This window comes from Chrysemys picta, chromosome 2 (assembly GCF_011386835.1).
Source record: "Chrysemys picta bellii isolate R12L10 chromosome 2, ASM1138683v2, whole genome shotgun sequence".
Classification (NCBI taxonomy): Eukaryota; Metazoa; Chordata; order Testudines; family Emydidae; genus Chrysemys; species Chrysemys picta.
In genome coordinates, this window is record NC_088792.1 from 175,466,792 (window position 1) to 175,492,075 (window position 25,284).

The 25,284-nt window shown below is 43.5% G+C and overlaps 1 protein-coding gene across 1 annotated transcript in view; it reads right to left on the reverse strand.

The window, feature by feature from the left end:
• Positions 1-25,284, reverse strand: part of CAGE1 (cancer antigen 1) — a 30,509-nt gene that overhangs the window by 4,476 nt on the left and 749 nt on the right. The window contains exons 2-13 of the mRNA XM_065584935.1: positions 22,868-23,083; positions 20,334-20,430; positions 17,521-18,008; positions 17,022-17,213; positions 14,482-15,687; positions 13,132-13,254; positions 11,755-11,904; positions 8,087-8,191; positions 6,423-6,503; positions 4,133-4,240; positions 3,560-3,664; positions 2,970-3,040 (exon numbers count right to left, since the gene is read on the reverse strand). Coding sequence (XP_065441007.1) covers positions 2,970-3,040; positions 3,560-3,664; positions 4,133-4,240; positions 6,423-6,503; positions 8,087-8,191; positions 11,755-11,904; positions 13,132-13,254; positions 14,482-15,687; positions 17,022-17,213; positions 17,521-18,008; positions 20,334-20,430; positions 22,868-23,083 — 2,942 coding nt within the window. The remainder of the gene's footprint in view (positions 1-2,969; positions 3,041-3,559; positions 3,665-4,132; positions 4,241-6,422; positions 6,504-8,086; positions 8,192-11,754; positions 11,905-13,131; positions 13,255-14,481; positions 15,688-17,021; positions 17,214-17,520; positions 18,009-20,333; positions 20,431-22,867; positions 23,084-25,284) is intronic.

Below are 25,284 nucleotides of genomic sequence, written 5' to 3' on the forward strand. Positions count from 1 at the left end.
AGAATTTTTAACCAGGCTAGGAAATCTACGAGACAGGGTACTGGACCAGGAATCAGGACACCTGGGTTCTACTGACCTGTTGTGTGAACTTGGGCAAGTCACTTTATCTCTCTGTGCCTCAATTTCTCCTCTCACCCTTTTTCTGTCTTATTTATTTAGAATGTAAGGCCCAGTTCCTCAAAGGCATTTAGGCATCTAACTCTCACTGATTTCAATGGGAGTTAGGTGACCCCGGACCATTGAAGATCTAGGTGTAAGGTACTTGGGGTTAAGACTGTGTCTTATTATCAGTAGAAATACACAGTGCCTATCACAATGGGTCCCAAATCTCAGTTGGGGTCTCTAAATAATAATAATAAATACATATCTGATCAACCCATACAATTCAATAGCAGCGATATAATTCTCTATTAAATTCTATAGTTTTCTAGAGTAATTCTATAGAGCCATATAATGTCTATGGAATCCTGTCAGTTTCAGCCCTATTATATTTCTATAGGACTTTTCTAAAAGGTAAATGACTATTGTATATAATCATTATAACTAATAATAGGTCTTATTGGAAAATCTTACAATGGGATTTTCCCAATAAAGCATATACTTTACAGAACACACATTTTACTATTTATTACTTCACTACATGTATTACTATACTATTAAGTCAAAGTTTTCAAAATTGGCCTTTTGTTTTTGTTGCCAAAATTTTTGGATTCCAAAATTGAGATACCTAATTTTCAAAGTCATGAGATCCCACAATTCTAATTGAAGTCAATGGGATTTGCAGATCTTTAGCATCTCTGAAAACCAGGTCCAAGGCATCTCAGGTTGGGCATTCAAAATCTGAGGCCACTTTTGAAAACGTTGGTTATAGTCAATAAGCCTTTGAGTCAAGTGTTTGATAGAGGCTTTTTAGTCTTCCCCGTCTTGTGTTGGATTTCTCAAATTAGAAAACAATAACAGGAAAATAAAGCATGTTCTAAAATTGTAGTAGGCCCAGAAATAGATACTGAATGTCCCTACTTGCCAGACAATGGGAGACTTCAGTAGAAATATAAGTTTTAACTTGCGTTTTTAATTTTTTCCCCCCTATGAAATCCTCTGACACTTACTGGATTGATAAAGATAGTCCATAATACATATTTCTGTGATATAACTGACACCACTAGTCCCATGCAATCTATATGGGATATATCTTAGCCTTTGGAAATAGGTTTGAATTACATAACCTTATTATCTCTTATATATTTAAACAACTACATGCTTTTACAAACTCAGGCCCTGGTTCAGGGCAGCAGTCCAGCACATGTTTAACATCAAAAGCATGTGCTGAAGTGCTGCCCTGAATCAAAGCTTCAGTGACCAGTCTTGAGAACCTTATTTACAGAGCTTGGTGTTTACTACCCTTAGCAGACCTGCTGATGTACTTTGTACTACTCATGGTAATAAGTACTGTGCATAGTGCAGGATTGGGCCTTGTCATTGTTACCATGTCATTTCCTGTCTTGTAACAGTAAAATAAATTTGTTACAGGATATGATGTCATCTGAAAATCAATGGGAGTAGGGAGCACTCAGCACCTCAGAGGAGTGGGCCCTAGGAGTCCATGCCTGCTCCTAGTGAAATCCAATGGCAAATCTCCCATTGACTTCAATGGTGTTATGATTAGGCATTTAGGCTGGGATTTTCAAAAGCACTTTAAGAGGTTTAAACTTTGAGCTCCCATAAAATTCATTAAGATTTCAGGCAACTAACTGCCTTGTGTTCCTTTGAGAATCACAGCCTTAAGAGTTTTAGTTTCCAGAAAGGAATTGTTGCTGTTATACTGCAACAACATTTTCTCAAAAACATCTAGATTTTTATTCTGTCTAAAGAATAGTGATAACTGTTTGAAGATCAAACAAATAAAAAAGTTGAGAAATAAATGTCCTGTCAGCTTGACCACTTTCGATGTACTTGTCAGACACAGAAGAAATAGAAACAGAAGATAGCTGTTGAAAGATCAAGTGATCTAGATAATTTTATTGTCGTTGTTAAAGAGAAAGATGGAACTGATCATGACTCTTTCAAGTACATTAGGAAGTGTACCACAATGGTTGAAGCACTCCAAATAGCCACACTTAAAAAAATTTCCAACTTCCATTTGGTGTTGGTGGGTTTGTTTCTGTTTGTTGGTTTTGGGGAGAAGATTGATACCAAACAGTGTTATAAATAATATACAAGCCCCAAGCTGTATATATTGCAAAGCTCTTATCCCAGCTCTCAACTGGAATGGTGCAAGTTGGCCCTAAATTAGGCATAGCCAGGCCTGGGAAAGGCTCCCATTTTAATGGGATGCTTAATGTAAGTCAGCAGTAACAGCTCCTATGTCCCTCTCCCATTGCCACTGTAGGGAGCATGGCCAAAGCCAACAGAGGCGGCTCCCCTGCACTCTGACAATCTGCAGATGTCATATCAACTCTTTGGGACAGATGTAAGCCAATAAATTGTAAATTGGTCCACTGCAGCTAGTGTAAGTGGGACCCAACCCTTAGGCTGCTCTAATGTACATTGGGTGAATGCTCCATGACACATCTTTACCAAGATAAGACCACGTTTGCAATCCCCTTCCAAAGATTCACTGTTTACTTCATGACTGCAGCAGAGGATGGAGGCCTACCCTTTTAGTTTTGGTGATATGTACTGTACAAAACAACTGATCTTTGTTCTCATTTTTTATGTTGTACAGGATCTAGCACATTTCAGTAATTATAATATATAAAAATACTGTCATATCAAGGAGCATCATTTATTCATTGTCTCCCTGAATAAGGGAAGCAAGAGAAAATCTCTCTCTCTCTCTCTCTCTCTCACACACACACACACACACACACACACACACACACACACACACACACACACACACACACACACACACACACACACTTCTCTGCAAAATAAAAGAACTCAAGTAATTAGTTCAGTCAACCTACTATGATATCTGGGAACTTGCTATCTCAAGCCTTTGGTCAGCACATTCAATAATTTCCTCATATGATGTTACCTTTCAAAATAAAATCATCAAGCGATTAGCTGCTGTGTAATATCTAAAACAGCAAAAGAAGGTTTCCACGAAACAATACATTCTCATCTCCATAGGCCCTGCATTTGTATGTGTTGCTCCCACTGGCCCTAATGAGCATTCTACAGCTATATCCTATTTGTCCTGCTCATGCAGATAATCCCACTGACTTTAGAGGGACTAACCATGTGAATAAAGTAAGCAGGACTTGGCTCATATGCTAAATTTCTACACACACCGAGTTTAGCTTGCTTTTCTATCAAAGTATATCGAACCCAGCTATCTGTTGTTTAGAGGTTTCCCATCCAGGTACTGACCTGGCCTGACTCTGCTTACTTTGTGAGATCTGACAAAGAGTTCACAAGTCTAAGAAGACAATTAACATAAGATAGGTTGGAAGAGAGGGAAAAACATACAATTTAAACAAATGTCCTGAAAATGTCAGCTTTCCATTGTGTCGGGTTAACATGTAGAGTTTCTGCTATACAATCACACTTGTACCTTGCATGTCAAGCTACCCAAATCTCCTTGAAGCTTCTCGTTTTCTCCTGTGAGCCTCTTGCATTCTTCTTCCTTTAGCACCAGATGGTTTTCCAGTTTTGTAATCTCAGAAAAACAACACAAATATTTCATTGACAGTTACTGTCTTAAACATATCCTGTTAAACATCAGAAATAAAGAGCTACCACTCAGAATGGAAGAGGGCAGCCATGATTTCCTGAAAAAGGAGAGTGGTCTTTGCAAGCCTTTATTTGTCACTTGTCTCAGTTCCCAAACTGTAAAGTGAGGATAACGTTGCTTGTACTTACAGGGTATTGTGAGGCATAAATCAATATTTGTAAAGTATTTTGAGGCTCCCAGATGGCAAGCACTATAAATAGAAAATGCCATTACTTATCACCACCAGAATGTGTTTATGTTTGTGTGTGTATGTACATATATCCATAGGAGTATAGAAGGTTCACCAGACTTAGGAAGGGAACTAGAATTCAGTGTGACAAAGCGGTATTGTACACTGATTTCCAACAAAAATAACTTCCAAGGCCTTATTCTGTCAGATACTGGTTTCCTCACCTGGCAATGGAGGTCATCACTTTGGTTATGGTATTCATCCAGTTTTGTTCTCAGCAAATCAAGCAGTTCTGTGCCGTTCCCAGTTTCCTCTTGACCAGCACCTGCATCCTATGTATAAATGTGCCATTAAGGAAAATTGGGTCAAATCCAATATTAGTCATTAGACTTGTTTCCTTTTCTATAATAATGGATTTCAAGTTCCATAATGTAATTAGTCTATTTTTACAACTATTATCCAAACCACACAATCTACCAAAGATTAGTTTGGTCTTCAACCCACTAAATTTTTAAAAAATGTGCTTGTCAAAATTAGGACAATATAGTCTCTGTGCTTGATTCTCTACTTGTTAATCCAGGTGTAAACTGGTGTAATTCTGCTGATTTTAGAAGTGTTACACTTACCTAAAACTGGAGTAATGCACTAATAACTCAAACCCTCTATTTAGTATGTTTAAGTTTTCCTAAAGACTACATCCCATAATTTAAAATGTTTGGTAAAAGTGACTGATCCACAGAGCTCTACTCATTCTGATATAACTTTTTGAAGTGTAAAATGTAAAAAGATTATGACGCAAAATCTCACCCCAACTCCACTCCCTTTGTGACTCTCAGGCAATGTAAAGGAAGCTGAGACTCACTATAATTAAGGCTAAGATTTTGTCATGGTTATTTTTAGTAAAAGTCATGGACAGGTCACGGGCAATAAACAAAAGTTCACGGAAGCCATGACCTCTCTGTGACTTTTGCTGCTGCTGCAGCTCCATGGTTTCCCCTGCTACTGTGGTGGCTGGGAGCTGTGGGGTTCCCCTCCGCCCACAGCAGCTAGAGGCTGCAGGGGGACCTTTTCCAAGGTGACTGGGAGCTGCAGAGTGACCATATTTCCTAAAGAGAAAATGGGACACCCCCAGCCGCTTGCCTGAGATGCCCCTGTGGCCCCGCACAAGGCTGTCACCTGTCACTGGAACCCCAAGGAGGGTCCCCTCAGGAGACTGTTGCTGGCACCTTGCAGGGGGCCCCCTGTCGCTGGTGTCGCTTGTCGCTGGAACCCTGCCAGGGCCCCGCTGGCTGCCAGCTCCAGAGTCCCGCAGCCCCCCGGACTGAAGCAGAGAATGTCATGGGGGTCTCTGGAAGTCAGATTCCGTGACTTCCATGACCTCCATGATATAAACGTAGCCTTAATTTTAATTCCCATGCAAGGAATTCCCCCAGCATTGGATGTCCCCAGATGGCACACAGATGTCAGACAGGGCTCTAGGCTGCCTTCTCTGCAGGCCCTGGTGCCAGGGGTATATCGGGACTGGGAGTGGAGAGCAAATGACCAAAGTTTGACTCCCTCAGGCAATCCCCAACTGGACTATAGCCAGCTAGGAGAGGTGAGGCATGTGGCAATGGAGTATGGGTGCTGGGAAGCAAACACATCCAATTTTGAATCCTGACTTACCTGCACCTTGTCTTCTTGACAGTCAATAAAAATATAACAGGTCTTTTACAGATAAGGCATGAAATTTGGAAAGAGAAAGGAAGAGTGAAACAGGAGGCCTGTCTAAACTAGGCAAGTCACTATGTTAATGAATGGGGTAGCACCACTAGTGCTGTCTTGCCCTGCAACAGAGCAGTGTGACTTCATGAGACAGTTTGGTTTATATGTATTAGTGCAGTGCATCCAAACACACCCAACTGTTATTGTACCTATGCACTGAAACTCCTTCCCCAAAGTTCCCTGCATATGTGTCCTCAACGGGGCACAGCAGCAGGTGCAAAGCCGGCAGCACTCGGATACATACATCTTGTTTTTATTGTACCATTAGTAGTAGTGTATTCTTCTTAGCACCCAGGGCCCTAAATCAGGACTGAGACCCTATTCTATTAGGCTCTATACAAATACAAAGGGTATGCCTAGGAACAATCACAGGGTGTGCAGCTCGAATAGACTTTCCTGAGCTAACTTTAATTTAGCTAGCTCAGATCCTGGAGTAGTGAAGCTGCAGCAGCGCATGCTTAGCATAGGCTTGCCCTTAAAGTCATTATCCAGAGTTCTGGGTGGGCCTGTACAGCCTGTGCTGCCGCAGCTTCACTCCAGAACCCAAGCCAGCTAGATTAAAGCCAGTTTGGGTTCATCTGCTTAAACGGCAATCACACTCTCTAGCCACACCCACAGTATGAGATAATCCTGTCCCTGGGGAACTAAGTCATATTCTATTTTAATATAACCGTATATTATATTAATACTGACCAAAAAAACCAACCTACTACCTTTAATTTCTGTAACTGTTGATAATGTTGAACTCACCTCAGTCACTTGATCTTGGGAAGCTTTCTCATGAATAATTAACTCTCTCATGGCTGCTATGCTTTCCCTGTGTTTCTGTAACTAAACAGTTACAGTGATTAAAGTGTACGTGAGAGAGAGAATATATGCCACTCAAGTATAATTTATTTTTAACACAGACATCGTAGAAAAACTATCAATCACACAAGCAAATCTTGAGTGGAGAGACTCCCAACCAAAAAATACTGCTTTATAAATGATGCACAGAGCCTGGGTAGTACATTATTTATATTACTTCAGTATCCCCAGAAGGAAGCACAGCTAACAAATGTATCCAATTTATTCTGTTCAGATTTTTGTATCATGCCCATCACTATGTTCATCCAACAATTTTTATCACTTCCCATCTTAGGCCCCAATCCATGCACTGATGCAGGGGTACAGCTGCATGGAGATAATTGCAGGATCTGGGCCTTAAGGATCAAGCGTGCCTGTTAGACCCTAACCCCTGCTGTAACCCATCTCTCCCCTGGGGCTGGCTACAGATCTGTTCATTAATTTCTTTTTTATTTATTTTGATTTTCAAATCCATTTCCTCTTTTCTTCAGAGAGAACAGCAAACCTGGGTACATTAAGAGACATTTTATAGCAGTAATAGACTGCAGCAACTGACATTCCTTTTAAAGAAATTCAGAGCTCCAACTGCACTGTCATCTCTTGTAACAATATTTTGGTATCAATACAGGGGCATATTCACTCTGTAAAATGGTATGTTTATAAAAGCCTATTTATAAGGTGGTATCCAGAATGAAATGTGAGGATCAGAAGCCAGGTTCCCAAGATAAGTCAGTTTAACCAGCCATTCAAGGTTAAGTGGGAGAACAATTTGATTCCATTTAGAAACATACACAGAGTAAGTTCTACCACTGTGCAGCACAAGGTAGGGTGGCAGGATTTGTAGATGCAGAGTATTCTCCATCCACAGTACTAGCAATGGAGCTTGAATGCTTCACCACAATGGGCTTGGTTCTAGCTCCTCCTAGTGGACCAGTACAGAAGGTATGGACACTGCATGCAGTATTGTTATTAGCATACGGCAATGTATCTGCCATTTATCCCCATTCTTTAGCGTCATTGAAATACATTGCCTGAGTTTGTTCTTGGCAGTCTTCCCAATTAAGCAGCCATGCTATCTATCTGTAAGGTTGCTGAGTAAATGATTCTACTGTATAAAATATTTTGACTGGAGTTTTGACTTACACTCCAGTGGAACCTCTTGGCCAATTTAAAAGGTGATTAACAGAGGGATATAATACCCAGACCCACAGATCAAGGGCACTGTTTTGCTGAGTTTGCCCCAGAAATTTGGGAACATATCTCAGCAGGAATTAGAATGATAAAAAACAACAACATCATGAAATTATAGGTGATGCCTTTTATTGGAATAATTCAGAATTAAATGGGTAAGCTTTTGAGGATTGCACCTTCTTCATCAGGGACCAAACAGAGATTCAGACCTTGATGAGGACAGTTTGAGTCTCAGAAATCATTTTCATAGTCATTCCCCAAGAAGACATCACCTAACATTGTCTTGTTATTTTGCTGAATCTGTCTTTCTTCTCGGGACAGTCTGGGCTGGCAGGAGCCCTCACTTCTACCTTCACCAAGAATGAGGGAAGATTTACCTCTTTCTCCAAGGTTTTCTTTTTAAGGGTGACGTTCTTCATTTTTTCACCAAATTCAGTAATCATTTCACTCTTCTTGGAATATTCAGTGGTAGAATCCATGTCCTAGTAAGCATAACAGAGGGACAGCATTAACAATGTTTAAATAGTCAGACTAATGAGATTTACCAGGCCTAACTGAGGTCTGTTCAGAACCATCAGGTTCTGAACTTGTTCCCTAGGCCAGATAGTGCTAGGAACAGTAGTGACTTTAAGGGGAAAGAACACCTAATATTGTTGTTCAGTGACATCCTGATGGCCTGCCCAGAGATAGTTCACATCTAGAGGTTCTTTGCTGGAAGTCCAACCACCAGGCTTTTAATCATGTAAGAGCAGTACCCTGTGATCTGCACCGGCTGCTTGTTAGTTTGCAGGTGGAGTTTAAGATGTCTGTTTTAACTTACATTGTCCCAAATGGTTTGGAACCACCTGCCTACCTGAGAGATTGGCTCCCTCACCTTGTGGCACAACCTCATCTGTGATCAGTGAAGATTTTTGTAGCTGGAGAGCCCTGGCTTAAACAGGAAGGGCCTGCTGATAGGACATTTTCCATGAGGGATCCGTGACTCTAGAACTTACTTCCCCCTTGGTTTACCAGAGCACAGATTTGTGAACCTTCACGACATGCTGTAAAGGACCATCTTTCTTCTCTTCCTGTTTGGGAAGCATGACTTGAAGGACATGGATTGAATAATGTAGGGAAGGGAAGGTTAGCTAGGATTACTGTGGTGGGAAAACATAATTATGCCAGTGGTGGGAGATTTAGTTTATTACATATAATGATTTCAGTGTTACCTTATCTATTATAAAAATTCCTAGAGCAATAGGTGGACTCTTGAAATAAGTAAAAAATGAATGACAGAAAGGAAGGATTGAGGGGAATAAAAATTCTCTCTCTCCCTCCCAAAGACTCCCCAAGGATTTGCCTGTGACTAAAATTGAAGGGTAGGCTTGAAGTCAAAGTGGGAGCTGTTCTCCTTTGGAATTTTATGTGTGCAATTTTTATTACAATAGCAACTACAGGCCCATTATGTTAGCCACTGTACATACACTTAGCAAGACACATCCTCTATCTCAAAAAGCTTACCATCCAATTAGACTAGACAAACTAAGGGATGGGAAAAATGGAATCTTATTCCCCTTTGATAGATGGGAACTGAAGCATAGAGAGAGTAAAACCCTGGTCCCGCAACTGATGATGTGCGATTGCAGCAGTACACCCATAATAGATCACTTCTCTTCACTGGGGCTCCACATGGGCTCACTGCCACTACATGCAGTTAGTTGAAGGACCAGGACTCAGTGACTTGACCAATGTCATACAGGATGTCTGTGACAGAAACTGAACCCAGATCTCCTGAATCCCAGTCCAGTTGTGTAGGATTTGACCCCTGGTTTCAATTTTGTCCTTTGTTCTGCTCTGAATTTGTCAAAGAGGGCTTAAATAAACACTCAAAATATTGAATAAAATATAGACATATTAAGAAATTAAATGATTAAATAACAAACATATCCCATATAGGAATAGCCAGTAATGCTGTTGTACATCATGAAACAGCTACACAACTGAGGAAGAATTCACCACTTCACTGATCCTTGGGTTTTGAAAATTCTTTACTCTTTTCAAACACTGAACTAAAATTAGTCCAATATGAGTTTTATATTGTCCATTTCTATCTCTTCTCTTCTTCCATGGGGCTTGTAGCTGTTCTGCCATGTAAGGAGTCCATACAACTTTAAAGGTCTTCAGTATGGTTTGAACAGAATAGGCCAGTGCTCCATTTCCTGTACATGCCACATACTGTATTACCAATCATTATTCGCCTGATTCCCATTGACTTCAATGGACACTGAGTCAGGTCCTAGATGAGAGGGGAGACTTAGGCTTCCAAGCTCTCCCTATGGTACTGAAATAGGAAAATTACTGATATATTTTTTAAAAGTTTATCATAAGGAATGTCATACAGACTCCTGCTACCTCTAGCAAGATTCAAACCGAGTATGTCAGCGCACACTATGGAACTTTTAGGCATGGTAGCAGGGTCCACTCAGCAAGTTAATGCACGGCAGGTCAGTGTGCTGTAGATTCACACCCTGGCTTGCTGCACACTAACTCACCATGTAGGCAAGCCCCGCTTTTACAAACATAGGCCCTGTTCCTGCAATGTGAACTGCATGGGTGAATCACTGCACCCACCTGGATTCCTGTGGGCTCTGCCCACATGCTGCTCAATGCAGGATTGGAGCCTTAGGGAGACAATGGAAGGAAGAAGCTATTTTATACCATTGCATCTAGGGAAGGAGTCAACATTTTTGAAAGGTGTTATTATTTCACAGTCTATGTAGCAGGGGTGAAATCCTGGCCCCACTGAAATCAATAAAAAGCAACAGAGAGTCCTGTGGCACCTTTAAGACTAACAGATGAATTGGAGCATAAGCTTTTTGTGTGCCCCTTAGTGCTGCCAGCATGGCACAAGTGGGCTAAACAGGCTAGAGAATTTGGCCCTACATCTCCAACACTGTTTATCTCCGACACATTCTTCTGTTTCCAGTAGACATTGTCTATAAAGAAACAATGTGAACTTAATGCAGGAATTTTCACATTCTTTATACAATTGCTCAGGAGTCACATGGAAATTTTAATGGCCCCACTCTTAATGGCAGCCATCTGTTCCATAGATAGAGGACACTTCATAGCTACCAAATCAGCTCCCCTGGGAATTAAGTAAAAGGAGCCAGAAGCAACCACTGAAAATGTTTCTTTCCTGGTTTGACACCTGTGGCTAAGCCAAGCCTACACCAGGAGCATTGCTCAAAATGCAACCTTGTTGCTAACCCTATTTCAGCTCCACCAGTGTTAGTAACTCACCAGCACTCACTCACCAGAAGGCTTTCTTAAGCAGCAGATCTTAGATACACATTTGGTCTAACGCACAGTGCTTAAAATGCTGGCAGCAACATGGAGCCTAGTTTACACCCTGGCTCTCAGCATCGTTACGTTGGTGGAGCTGAACCGGTGTTACCAAAAATGCCCCTATTGTAGTCAAGACCATAGAGGCTTACAGATAAGAGGGGAGCAATAATTTGATATTGTTCATTATACTCAGCCACAATTATTTTTCTTTTAACACGTCGTGTGTGTGTGTGAATTTAATGCTCATGAAAGGTGCGGGACCGACAGTCCTGAACAACAATGAAAGCAGTGTTAAAACATTTATTCCACCCATTTGTCAGTGGAAGGGAATAGTCTGAGTGGGGTTTTGGCAGGTAGGCAATGCTAGAAGGTGTTTCAGGTACATCTCCATCTGTTTTTCTTCTTCTTGCCCTTCCATACATGGACAGAAAATGTTGCCTTGGAACCAGCAACCTAAATTCGCTTCCAAGCTAGAGTACCAACTTAGCAAGGGAATGGGAGCTCAGCCGCGTAACTGTGACTGGTTAAAGTTGCAGGGAGGAGTTAAAATAATAGGGTATTTTTGTTTGTTTTCAAGACATGTCTGAAATTCCTTTATTTTAAATTATTGGAAAAATACAGCAAGAGTGAATACCAGGTGACTAGCTCCGAATGGATCTGAAATCAGTGCCTAGGACTTGTGTAGATAGGCATTGACAGGGCTATTTTGCATTACCTGGCAGGTAAGTAGTCCCTCTGTGAGGGACAAAAGGCTCCGAATTTTAGATAGAAGCTGGGATGCTCGCTGCACACATGGAGAACTGAAACGGTCTTCTTCGCTGTGGAGGTTTTTCTGGATTAAATCAGAATGCATCGACTTCATATCCTGTAAGGACACATTGAGGTCTGTCAGATTACAGGACAAAGGCTGCCTTCCAAATGAAAATGCAAGTAGTGTGCATAACTAGCGTTACCAAAGAAAAGAAAGCTACATGCAACACAGGATTCTCACCAGCTATAGTTACCATTCATAAGGGAAGCTTCAGAGTGAAATCTTGGGACTGAACATGAGTACATGACGCTGTGCTCTTAGTTTTTACAATGATCCTTGTATACTTCAGGTTCTGACAAAGATTTCCTACATGGCCATTGAGGGCATATTCCTATTTACCAGAATTCCTTCCCCATGCCTTCTTTTGTATTTGGAAAGTACCTAGCACACCATGAGTGTTGGGGAACCTTAGGGAAGTGGAGCTTTCAGTTCCCACAGAACAAGCAGTGTGTCTCTCCTACCCAAGTTACATCCGGAGATCTGTAGGTCCACCCTGCTGGTCTCACACATCAACAGAAGGGTGATACATTCATGCAAAAGTCCAGTGGTTCCTCACTATTCCTGGTTCTCCCTGACTTTCTTAGTAACTGCTCCTACTAGCTCCCCACTGGATCAATCCCCGTTCTGAGAGTTTGACAACACAGAGCTGGAGTCTGCATAAGATAGTACATCCCAAGAGGTGGTGGGAGAGCGAAGCAGGAGGATGACTCAGTCATGCCAAAATCATGTACAGAGGTTTCTGCAATGCTGGAGGAAAAAGGTATGATGCCACATTCGCTGAATCCCCCTCCCTCTGACATAATTTGGGACAAATTTGGTATGCAATTCCATTCTTTCATCTGCTCCATTGAGGGAGGCGCAGGTGGATGTGGACACACCTATTTTTCCACTTTAATTTACTGTACACTTCAAATTAAAAACTGTAAAACTTATCTCCATTCTATGTAGTCCAACATTTGTGTGAGTCACTGTATAAAACATATTTCCTGGCTTAGACCCCAATCCAGCAAAGCACTTAAACATATGCGTATCTTTTAATTGCAGGAGTAGTCCCATGTACTTAAAGATAAGCACATGATTAAGTACTTTTTTCGGATAGAAGTCTTAGTACTTAGTCCTGTTCCTGCACTTCTTACTCACTCAGAATTCCCACTGGAGTTAATGGGAGTTTTGCATAAGTAGGGAAGAAAAGGACTATGTCATCTGTAGACATGAAAGTGTAACTGCTATTTCTATAATAAAGCATTCTTCTAAGAAAGGACAGCACATGTCCTAACATACCAGAAGAAACCTCCCCAGAATGTGCATCTTCCACTCTATTTCTTCTTCTTTCTTCCTTAGTTCTTCCTTCTGTATGCCAATTTTATGTCTGAGTGTTTGGATCATTTGATACTGCATCTGCTCCTAGCATGCAGACAGAAAAATTAAAGAAGAAATCAACATATGCTGCTTATATCTCTGCTCAATACAAAGGCTCATTTACTCAGACCAGGGGTGGGCAAACTTTTTGGCCTGAGGGCCACATTGGGGAATAGAAATTGTATGGCGGGCCATGAATGCTCACAAAATTGGGGTTGGGGTGCTGGAGGGGGTGCGGGCTGGGGATGAGGAGTTTGGGGTGTAGGAGGGTGCTCTGGGCTGGGACCAAGGGGTTCAGAGGGTGGTAGGGAGAACATGGCTGGGGCAGGGGTGCAGGTTCTGGTTGGGGATGCGGGCTCTGGGGTGGGGCTGGGGATGAAAGGTTTGGGGTGCAGGAGGGTGCTCCATGCTGGGATCGAGGGGTTTGGAGAGCAGGAGGAGGATCAGGGCTGGGGTAGGGGGTTGGGGTGTGGGGAGAGGCACAGAAGTGTGGGCTCCGAGCGGTGCTTACCTCAAGCAGCTCCCCAAAGCAGTGGCATGTCCCTTCTCTGGCTCCTATGCGTGGAGTGGCCCCCGACACTGTTAGAGTGCTGGAGTGGGGCCATGACGCATGGTGCAGCCCCCGACCCGGCACCCTGGCTACAGCGCCGGAGCAGGGCAAGCCCCAGATCCCTCTCCGCAGTGGGAGCTTGGGGACAGCTTAAAACGGCTCACCAGCCAGATCTAGCCTGCGGAACGTAGTTTGCCCACCCCTGACTCAGAGCCATACTCCCGCCTTTCATGAGAAAAGGGGAAAAAAAGATAGAAAAATACTACTTTTTAGGGGACCAAAATTCTCTCCCCCCTCCAAACACACACATTTTGAGCACCATATTTATTTCAGTGGGGGATTTTAAATACATAATCAGTGCTCACAACCACAATATTCAGACTGTAAAAGTTGCATTTAGCAGCTACGTGTGACTTGCATTTTATGCAAGTGTGTGTGTTTGCTATGTGCTCTTCGGGTGAAATTCACCTCTGTATACAGAGGCAGATCAAGGCCTGTGTACCACTGAAGCCTTCAAAGTAGGTCTTAAATGGGGCACAGGCCTTGTGCTGAGCTTCTGTGGAGAGGTGAATTTCACCCCATCTAAAAAAGTGAAGGAAAGGCACATGGTGGTCATTGAGTGTATAAGGCAGCTGGGCTTTCTATTCTATTCTAAATGACATAGGTTCTTTTACTTTTTACAGTAATACAGTACGTCAAGGATCCAAAGTGCATACTAATACCTTTACTATCTGTGACTCCCTGATTTTGTCATACTGCTCTTTCCACCTGGCAGTTTCAAGCTGGAGAAAATGATTTTGCTCTCTGTCTTTCACTATCTGTTGCTGAAGCTCTTGGTTCTCTATTTTGAATGCACTGATCTGTTGTTGCATTTTCTCTGTCTCAGCCCGCTCATTTTCAGATTCTGTTTGCAGGATTTTAATCTGAGTAACCAGCTTGTTATATTTGGACTCCAACTGCTGCCTTTCTGCCAGCCTGTCGTCTTTCTGTCTCTGAAGTTCTGCCTGAAGGGACAGGAGTTGTTTCTCTGCATTCTCCTTTTCTTCCCTTAGTCTGTGCAAGGCGGAAGTAGCAGTCTTGACCTCATGCTCCAGTTTTTGTTTAAGATGCTGCAGCTCTTGTATTTCTTGCTCTTTCCTGCGTATAGTCTGATCCATCTGTAAGCACTGGGTCGTAGATTTGATCTTCTGCTCCATCTCTGCCTCATGCTTTTCCTGAAGGAGACTATAATCGGTTTTAAGTTTTTCCAGCTGCAGCAGAAGGGCTTTTCTTTCAGCTCCAGCTTCCTCAAGATGGTCCCTGGCACTGGATAAAGCCTCCTGCACATTCTTCAGGCAGCTGTCAGTCTCAGACTTCTCCACAGTGATCTTGTCCTTTGCTTCAATTAGATCTTCAATGTTCTTCTTCAGCTTGTTTATGGTGTCTATAAAATGCAGCTGCTGGACAATTTCCACCTCTAGCTGTTTAATCTTGGTCTCCAAAGAAATGTTATCATAGTAAAGATCCATGATTTGGGTCTGCTGTTTCTTTTGGTCCTGTTCTACCTTCTTTATGACTTTGTCCAAGTCTACACACCCCTCTTCAAGCAGCAGCTTCTCTATTTCTTTAATCTTCTTTTCCAAAAAAATATTATCATACTGAAGATCCATGATTTGGGTTTGCTGCGTTTGCTGGTCCTGTTCTAATCCCTTGATGACCTCATTCAAGTCCACATCCCCCTCCTGAAATTGCCATTTCTCTGGGCCAAGCTCTGAGTTTTTTGTCTCAGACATATTAAAGGATGCTTCATAGGGACTCAGGCAGTGGCTTCTTGTACTATGAGATGGGAGAATTCCTTTACTACCTGTGTCCCCTTGCTTGCATTCTTCTTGGCCATCGAGTGACTTCTCAGAAAGATGGAATAAAGACTCTTCAGATATACATTCTCCCTGGGGGACAACCACAACCTATTGTCAACTTACTAGAAAAACAAAAGCATACATGACTTGATTGGCTGTGACTGTCTGCCTTACCTGACTAATTCACCTGAGGATAATTTGAATGAGTTCCATTTACTGTAAGAGAACCAATATTGTTGCCATTTTACCATTACAAACAGGAGGTCATATCCTCCCTCTTTAGTCAGTCCTCCTTACTCACACTGCATTTCCATTAACTCAAATGGAAGTATTACTTATCTGAGAACTGAATCAATCTGGCCCAGGCATTACAAAGCAAACCAAAACAAGGTTAATAGATAAATATAAATTTTCAAAAACACTTTTTATAATCATTTTTTCTTTTGAAATTATTAACAGCTCATTTTTGTAATGGCAAAAAATAAAATTGCAATAAATTCAAGACACAGAATCTTTCCCAACCAGAAACAGGATGCTGTGTATTTTCCTGGACTGACAATGAATAAAAAACAGCATCTCTGTAGGGCCCCAGTCCTGCAATGGCACCCATGGCCACTGTGTCTGTGCAGAGCCCCAAGGAAATGAATGGGGCTCACAAGGATGCCATTGTAGGTTTGGGTTCTAAATTGTGTTGAGCAACCATCTTACAACAAGAATTTTAAAAATTCAAACTATCAGGCACTGCTATTACACAGGATAGCATGAAAGTGGAGACAGAGAGCATTTAAGTTGAAAGGGTAAACAAGATCACAGATAAAAAGTGACTTTCACTGATCCGTTTAACAATGTATATGTTAAGTATCAGAGGGGTAGCCGTGTTAGTCTGAATCTGTAAAAAGCAACAGAGAGTCCTGTGGCACCTTTAAGACTAACAGAAGTATTGGGAGCATAAGCTTTCGTGGGTAAGAACCTCACTTCTTGCATCTGAAGAAGTGAGGTTCTTACCCACGAAAGTTTATGCTCCCAATACTTCTGTTAGTCTTAAAGGTGCCACAGGACTCTCTGTTGCTTTTTAATGTATGTGTTGAATTTCTGTATGCCCTACATAAGGGAGATTTCACTCAATGATGGTACAACTCAACCAAAAGAGAGATAAAGGGCCAAATTCTGCTTTCCATTCTGCTGGGCAACTCCACTGACTTCAGTGGGACAGAACTGGGTATCAGTGATGCCTAACACAAGAAGGCCCTGATTTTTGATTGAGAGTTCTCAGATGCTATCATAAAACTAATAGTAAATGGGAACAGAATTTGGCCCACACATTTTTATGCAGCTTTTCAACTCATTTAAACTAAAAATGTCTTCCTCTTGTTACATATCTGTGGCTAAAAGGATAGAAAAATTATAAATAAAAGGCATCTCACAGACTCAGACAGAACGCTGCCGCCAACACTTTCCTCTTTGTTGCAACTATGTAGTAAGTTGCTCTTGATATTTTCTTTCATGAGTCTATTTGATTTCATCAGAGCTCGAATATATTCTATGTTTTCATCCAAAGAGACTGGAGAAATATCCTTCAAGTTCTCTGCACAGTCAACATGTTGTTCAGTGGCTGTCTGCCAAAAGAAGGTAAGTGTTTGTAAACTGAATCTGTACATCAGTGAAAATATGCTCTCAGAAAATTCAGGGCTCAGTTAATTCAATAGGCATTTCTAATGCACCCAACTGTAGTATCAAGGGGGGATATAGAATACATCGACTCTATTATTAATAACATCATACATCAAGGAGGTGCACTACTCTCCCACAAAGTGTACGATTAGGTATACACATCATTTCAAATATCACCACTAGCTATAATAGGGAACATCGTTTTCATCAACATGCTTCCACTTTCTTGTGGATTGCAGTTTGAAGTCTTACCATATTTCCTTCTTGACTGGCTGCTTTGCCAGTCAAGTTAAAGTTGTCCTCTCTGAAAAATAATTCTTCAGTAACAAAACACGGATTTTTCTTTATTAAAGAGCCTGTGGGTTGAGTGAGAAAATAAGACACTTCTTTTATGGGGGATTCCTTAACAATGCACTCCAGCAATGACTCCCCCATTATCACAATTGGATCATCTTCCAGAGGTAACCATTCTTTTGCCAGTGAAACTTCCTCATTCTCAGTTTCCCATGATGCTTTTTTAATCAAGTCTTTTCCAGTAATGGAGCTTTCCTTTGACCAGTACAGCATTTTGCTGTGTTGTGTTGATTCTCCTTTGGATAATGATTCCTCCCTGGGGAAGAATATTCTTTCATTATCTGAGGATTCCTTCCAGTCTGCTACATACAGAGAGCCCTTGTTGCTAAGGCATGTTCTTGTATCACATAATGGTGTCAAAACTTTCTGTGAAGAGTCTTCAAAATCTGCACATAGTCAGGATGGGATTGAGTAAATACATTGGAACTGGTTCATAGAACATTAATGGAAATATCACACTGTAACTGGGGAGAGGTATGCTGTTCTGTTTCAGGTTAGCACAACAGGTATATGATTTCCCTTCAGTTTACATGGCTTTCTGATCAGAAATAACCTAACCTGAACATGATGATGCAACTGCGTGAATGCTCACACCAGGGATTATGTTAGCACATTCAAATTTCAGCCCTCAGATACATGTGTACAACATCCACTGAAATCAATGTGCATGTGAGGGAAGAATTTAGCCTACAAGGTTGGAGAATAGTGAATGATGCAAAAAAATTAGCATGCTGTGGACTGGATCCTGGCCTCTATTGTGCTAGCATGTAAAGGGAAACAGGGTATAGGGAGCCTTTTATACTGGAGCAAGCAGCAGAGCAGAATCAATCCTAATGCTCAAAGCAATACTAGGAGGTACTTATGACTAGCATGCTGGCTTGCATGCTATGGGCCAGATCCTTAGCTGGTGTAAGTCAATGTAATTCCATTGACTTCAGTGGAGCTATGCTGATATCCCAGCTGGGGATCTGGGCCTCTAGCCTCTAGAAAAGGTAATCTGCCAGCTAGTGGGTGTGTGCAGCCCCCGCAGCCAGCAAGCACATATGCGGCTGTCAGCAGCAAGTGCTAGTTGGGCGTGCATGTTGCTCCAGCTCATAGGAGTAGGCAGCAGCGTGTTGTGGCAGCCTATTCTGAGTCATCAGTGAGCCTGCACGGAATGAAGGTCTGACAAGTCAGGAACAGCTGTGAGGACCAAATTATCTCATTTCAGTGTCACCATGGACACAGTGGAAGGGAATTTATTATTCACTGCAATTTACAAGTGAAAATTGTGTGTTGGTGAATTGAATATGGACCTCATGTTTCTTCTCTAGGTTATTTTCTGTCCTGTTGACATAGTTGTGTTTTTATGTAAATAAATACACCTTTGCTTAAACAGTATCTTGATTATATTCCTACTGTTTCCAAACCTCCTTGCTCCATCCTGTCTCTACTGCTTATCTCCCTTACTAATGTCACATCTGAAAGGTAGATGGTAAGTGCTTGATCTAAAATGTATTAAAATCAAAAGGAGCTTTCTATTGATATCAATAGACTCTGGACCAGGCCTCATGTGCTTTGGGGAAGGGAGTGAGTCTTTCTATACCTTCTGCAAAGGGCCACTGTAGCACACTTAGGGACACTATAAAAGAAAGACAGTTAAAGTTCTTTCTATTTCCTGATTCATTGCCAAAGAGGAACATACTTAGGGTTACCATACGTCCGGATTTCCCCAGACATGTCCTCCTTTTGTGTGCTAAAAATAGCGTCCGGGGGGAATTTGTAAAGCACTCACAATGTCCGGGATTAGCAGAGAGTGGCTGGGAGGGCTGCAGGGAAGTCCCGGGCTGGACTCAGGAGCAGCTGTAGAGGAGCCGGATCCGCCCTGCATTCTGAGCCAGCAGCTGCCTTGCAGCCCAGTCCGGCAACACTGTGCAGGGCCAGACCGGGTTTTGTTGTGCAGGGCCAGACCGGGTTTTGTTGTGCTGGGGAGCTCAGCCACGTGTCCGGCTCGGCTGCACAGAGCCCAACACTCTGTTCTGAGCAGCAGGGTAAGGAGGTCAGGGGGCAGGAAGGTTCTGGAGGTGGAGGTCAAGAAACGGGGGGGGCTTTTTGGGGAGAGTGGAGAAAGTTTTGGGCAGTCAGGGTACAGGTAGGGGGTAGGGTCCTGGGGGGCAGTTGGGGGGGGTCTTAGGAGGGGGCAGTTAGGGGACAAGGAGCGGGGGGGGGTAGGGGGCTGGGAGTTCTGGGGGGGAGCTGTCAGGGGGCAGGAGTGGAGAGAGGGATCGGAGCAGTCAGGGGACAGGGAGCAGAGGGGTTTAGATGGGTTGGGAGTTCTGGGGGGGGCTGTCAGGGGGCAGGAGTGCGGAGAGGGATCGGAGCAGTCAGGGGACAGGGAGCAGAGGGGTTTAGATGGGTTGGGAGTTCTGGGGGGGGGCTGTCAGTGGGTGGGGAGTGGTTGGATGGGGCGTGGGAGTCCCAGGGGTCTGTCTGGGGGTGGGGGTGTGGATAAAGGTTGGGGCAGTCAGGGGACAAGAGGCAGGGAGGCTTAGATAGTCCTGGGGGGCAGTTAGGGGCAGGGGTCCCAGGAGGGGGTAGTCAGGGGACAAGGAACGGGGGGAGGGTTGGGAGGTCAGGGGGGGGCGGGAAGTGGGAGGGGCAGGGGCGGGGCTAGGGCGGGGCTCCTCCCGTCCTCTTTTTTGCTCGCTGAAATATGGTAACCCTAAACATACTGTATATCAAATTTTCCAACTCTGGCTCAAAAAGATGATCTCCTTTGTAGAGTCTGCAGCCAGGATCCCCTTTCTGCCTCGCATTCTGTGTTTCATCCTGTAAACACAGAAAGGGGACTCCTTAACAATCCTCATCACTTGGATCTTCAGCTGGTAGCAAGGCCTCACTCATCACAAAAAGAGTCACTACACACGATTTTTCTGTTTATTTTCTTCAGTAAGTGTGAATCACAGTGTATTTGCTTTTCCTAGCCAAAGATGAGCAAGCGTCATCATGAACTGAGGCACAGAGAGGTTTAGGGTTAGATTGAGCTTTTAGGCACCACCCTGTGTATGGAGCAGTGCATAGCTACAAATCCTTGTTCCTGGAGGTTAGTAAAAATCTGATACTGACTGTGATCAGTAGTAGATTACAGCTCCCCCCATGCCAGCTCACTTATGCCAGCTGGCATGTTGAGTGGGGGTAGAGCTGCAAGTTAGTCCTCTCTGTCCACTCCCTGCTGACCTGTATGGGGGTGGGGAAAAAGTTCTGGGCATGCAGCCCCTGCTTCCTCCCATCTGTGCTTGAGACCAACGAGACATGGGGAGGCTGCACAGAGGTGGTGGTGGTGTGGGGGTTGTCTTACAGCCCTGCACAGCCATGTAGGTCAGGTCACACCACAAGAAAATAGCAGAGCAGAAATTAGAATCCTGATCTCTGAACTCCAGCCCTCTGCTCAGTCCAATAAGTTACAGCTTCCCCTCTGTTTCATTGGCTATCTAGATATCAATGGGATATCCATCAACACACTATCTGAGTTTATTTATTCTCACAACACCTCTGTGAGGTAAGGAATTGTTATTTTCCCCATTTCACAGCTAGGGAACTGAGTCACAGAGATATTAAGTGATTTGTGCCAGGTCACACAGGAAGTCTGTGGCAGAGCCAGGAATGAAAGCTGATCTCCTGAGACCCAGCACAGTCCTTTAAATATAAGATCGTCCTCCTGAGGGCATGGCACTTTTGCTGCCTGCTTCCAGAAGTAGGAGCTTCACTGAAATCAACCCTCTCACAGGTGTCACATATTCCTTAGGGAGTCACTTGCATCACCTTCTATGGCTGTTTCAGAATGAGCATTGTTAGCCTCCTAAAGAAGCCATATCCAGCCCACCCTGGCTAGAGAGATGGTCACCCACACGGAGGCCTTGAGGAAAGAAGGGAATAAAAGCAAATATGAGAAAGTATCTCTAGAGTAGGAAATAGTTAATAATCAATGTTACAAGCAAGCTCATACCCAGTCATTCAAATGAATCACCATGTTTACTTGAAGAGTTCCTTATTAAATATATAATGGAATAAACCTGCAAGTCTCTACTTCAAACCTATCCCAGGTGATCAGCAGTAGCTGAAACCATGTGATAGTTGATCCTAAAAGAAATGAGAGGGTGAACTCAGCCCAGCTCCTAGTTCTCTCTGGCAGCATCAGCAGAGAGGCAAAGACTGAACGGGCACAGGGAATGATCTACACTCTCACTGCTGGTCCCCTCTAAGTCAGGGTCACCAGCATGCTGACAGGACAGCATGAGGAAGCTTACGCTGCTGCTACTCACGCTTCACTTATTTTGTTGACACATAAAGAACTTCAGCCTCCAGGACCATCAATCCTTCATAAGCATTAGATTCACTTTAAGCAAAAAGTATATATAGAATACCTAGACTGTGAGCCCTTTGGGGCAGGGACTCCCTTTTTTTGTTACTTGGCACTGTACAGTGCCAAGCATAATGGGGCCCTGATCCTGGACTGGGTTTCTTAGATATTACAGTATAATAATAAGTAAGAATACAGTTTGTTTTCATATGCTGCCTTTCATACTCAAGGCATCTCAAACAGGAGCGCCGCCAGCTTTTCTGCCGCCCAGGCGTAAGGTCCTGCCCCGAAATGCCGCCTCCCACAGAGGCGGCGGAAGGTCCCGCCGCCGAAATACCGCCACGGTCGCCACCCCCCAAATTGTAGTGCCCTAGGCGACCGCCTAGGTCGCCTAATGGGTTGCGCCGGCCCTGATCTCAAATCACGTTGCGTCAAAACGATGTACATACTAATAGAACGTTAAGGCTGGAAGAAACGTTGCAGCTCTCTGCAGTGTATAGGTACTGGGCAGTAGTGCTTTAAATAGTTTGGGAGCCCTTTAGTTCCTCTCTTCTATTTTTGACACCACCAGAACCCTAACAGAGCAATGCTGTATATATGGAGCTAGGCCTCGTATACTTATATATTTAGTAACTACAGTTATTTGGAACCCAACTGTGTCTGGTTTCCTCATATTCCTAATGCTGTGTAGAAAGCAAAGACACACTACTGTCTTAACAATAGCTCACACAAAACCATGAAAAACTGCCTTACTGGGGGAGAATATCTGTTAGGATACCAGCATGTAATTCCCCTTCTCCTTTGGTAAAAATATTCATGGGATATTTAATTTCCATGTGAACTAATACCAGAAACTGGCATGGGAGAATTTAGAGATATCCCAAAGTAGCTCTATGACGTACATACCTGAGAGATCTCTGAAGCTGTACTGCTGCTTTTAACGTTAAGAGAATCGCGGTGGGTCACCTGCAGAGAAGCATTGCTGAGGGAAATGGCATCTCCTTCACTCATTGTATTTAAAGGCTGCTGAGTAAAAGCATCGACCTCTGATTTACTGATTACTGCCAAAGTCAAAAACTTTTGATAGTCTTCATCTTTACATACTGGATGGTGGGGAAACATCTATAAATAAAAGATTGTAACCCTTTTCATTTCACCTAGCATAAACCACAAACAATGGTAGCAAAAGGCTGGCCTCCACTTTCATTTTTCTAACACACCAACAAACAAGCAAGCAGTGATCAAACTGTCTGTGTACTGGTTATTAACAGGGTTGTGGCAACCATGTTGGTCCCAGGATATGAGAGAGACAAGGTGGGTGAGGTAATATCTTTTATTGGACCAACTTCTGTTGGTGAAGTTTGAAAGCTTGTCTCTTCCAACAACAGAAATTGGTCCAATAAAAGATCTCACCCACCTTGTCTTTTGTATTGAATATTAAGACATTATTATGACATATGTAGAGAAATGTGATCTAGTGAGGACTGAAAATTGGGAAATCCATTGGGTTCGGTTGGAGTTTTGTCGGAGTAAAGAAAGATTTTATAATATTATATACACCCGTATATATAAGACAGAGACCACATAATCTACACTACATACTACATAATGGGTATATGAGTGTGTATATATATCTGCCTTTATAGAGTAGCAATCTTTACTCAGAGAAAGCTTCAATTGAAGCCTGTGAAATTCCTGCGCCCGATATATATATTCTGCCAAGTAAACTCTTCTTGAAAGTAGTGAGTAGTTATTCCTAATAAGGAAGGGTAAAAGGACTTCTGGGAGTGATAGTACTACTGATTTATGTAACCTATGTATGAGAATTCTGTAATTCAGACCTGCCATGGCCTCCAGAATAGAAGGCCCCTGCTTGTCCATCTATCATGGTGATTGGAGTATCAGTGATTGGGGTATCAGTTTAGAATAAGGGACAAGCAGAAGAGCATATGGAGCCACAGTGGTGGTATTGGTCAGACTCTTCTGCCATAAACAGGACTGTGTGCTCACTATGTTCACAGCGGAGAAGTAAGGGCCTGATCCAACTCCTAGTAAAAGATTTTCAGATCTAAGGCAGAATCCACTGATCCAGGTCTCCTACTCTGAGGAAGCCCTAGTATTTTTGATAGCATGACATGACATGACAAAGTACGCTTTCAATTTAAAATAAACTGTAACAAAATAAGGATGACTTTATAAATATTTGTGTTCATCTTTTTTTTTAAATCACCAGAGTTTAGTATTAGCGATGGATGAACTGGTTTGCATTAAAAAGGTCTGGGATTAAATCCTGGCCTTATTGAAGTCAATGGGAATTTTGCCATTGATTTCAATGGAGCCAGGATTTCACACAGTTCTTAGAGCAGAGGTGGGCAAACTATGGCTCGCGGGCCACATCCAGCCCACGGGACCCTCCTGCCCGGCCCCTGAGCTCCTGCCCCAGGATGCTAGCCCCCAGCCCCTGCCCTGCTGCTCCCCCTCCCCCGCAGCCTCAGCTCACTGCACTGCCGGCACAATGCTCTGGGTGGCGGGGCTGCGAGCTCTTGCTGGGCAGCGCAGCTGTAGAGCTGTGGCCTGACCCGTTGCTCTGTGCTGCGTGGTGGCATGGATGGCTATAGCACCAGGACAGGCAGCCCTGTCACCTGGCTCTGGGTGGCGCGGCTGTAGCGCTGCCAGCCACCGGTGCTCCAAGCAGCACGGTAAGGGGGCAGGGAGTGGGGGGGTTGGATAGAGGGCAGGGGAGTTTGGGGTGGTGGTCGGGGGTGGGGATGTGGATAGGGGTCGGGGCGGTCAAAGGGTGGTGAACAGGGGGGTTGAATGGGGGCAGGGGTCCTGGGGGGCAGTCAGGAATGAGAGGAGGGGTCGGATGGGACAGCGGGGGGCAGTCAGGGGACAGGGAGTGGGGGGTGGTGGATGGAGCTGGCGGGGGTTGGATGGTGCAGGAGTCCCAGGGGGGCTGTCAGGGGACGAGAAGCAGGGGGGGACTAGATAGGGCTGGGCCACGCCTGGCTGTTTGGGGAGGCACAGCCTCCACTAACCGGCCCTCCATACAATTTTGGAAACCCGATGTGGCTCTCAGGCCAAAAAGTTTGCCTGTCCCTGTCTTAGACCAAACCTCTCCCTGACCAATTTTCATGCACCTTTACACTTGCTGGTCCTGGTTGGATCAGAGGCATATAAGCCAAAATAACATAAGAAAAGGCAATTTTCACAGTATTTCTAGAAAGACTGAAAATAGACTTATCAGAATTTTTGTGAGAGAGCTGATTTTTGCAAACCAAAATAGTTCAAATATTTCAGAAAAGCATTTGAACTTTGGAGCA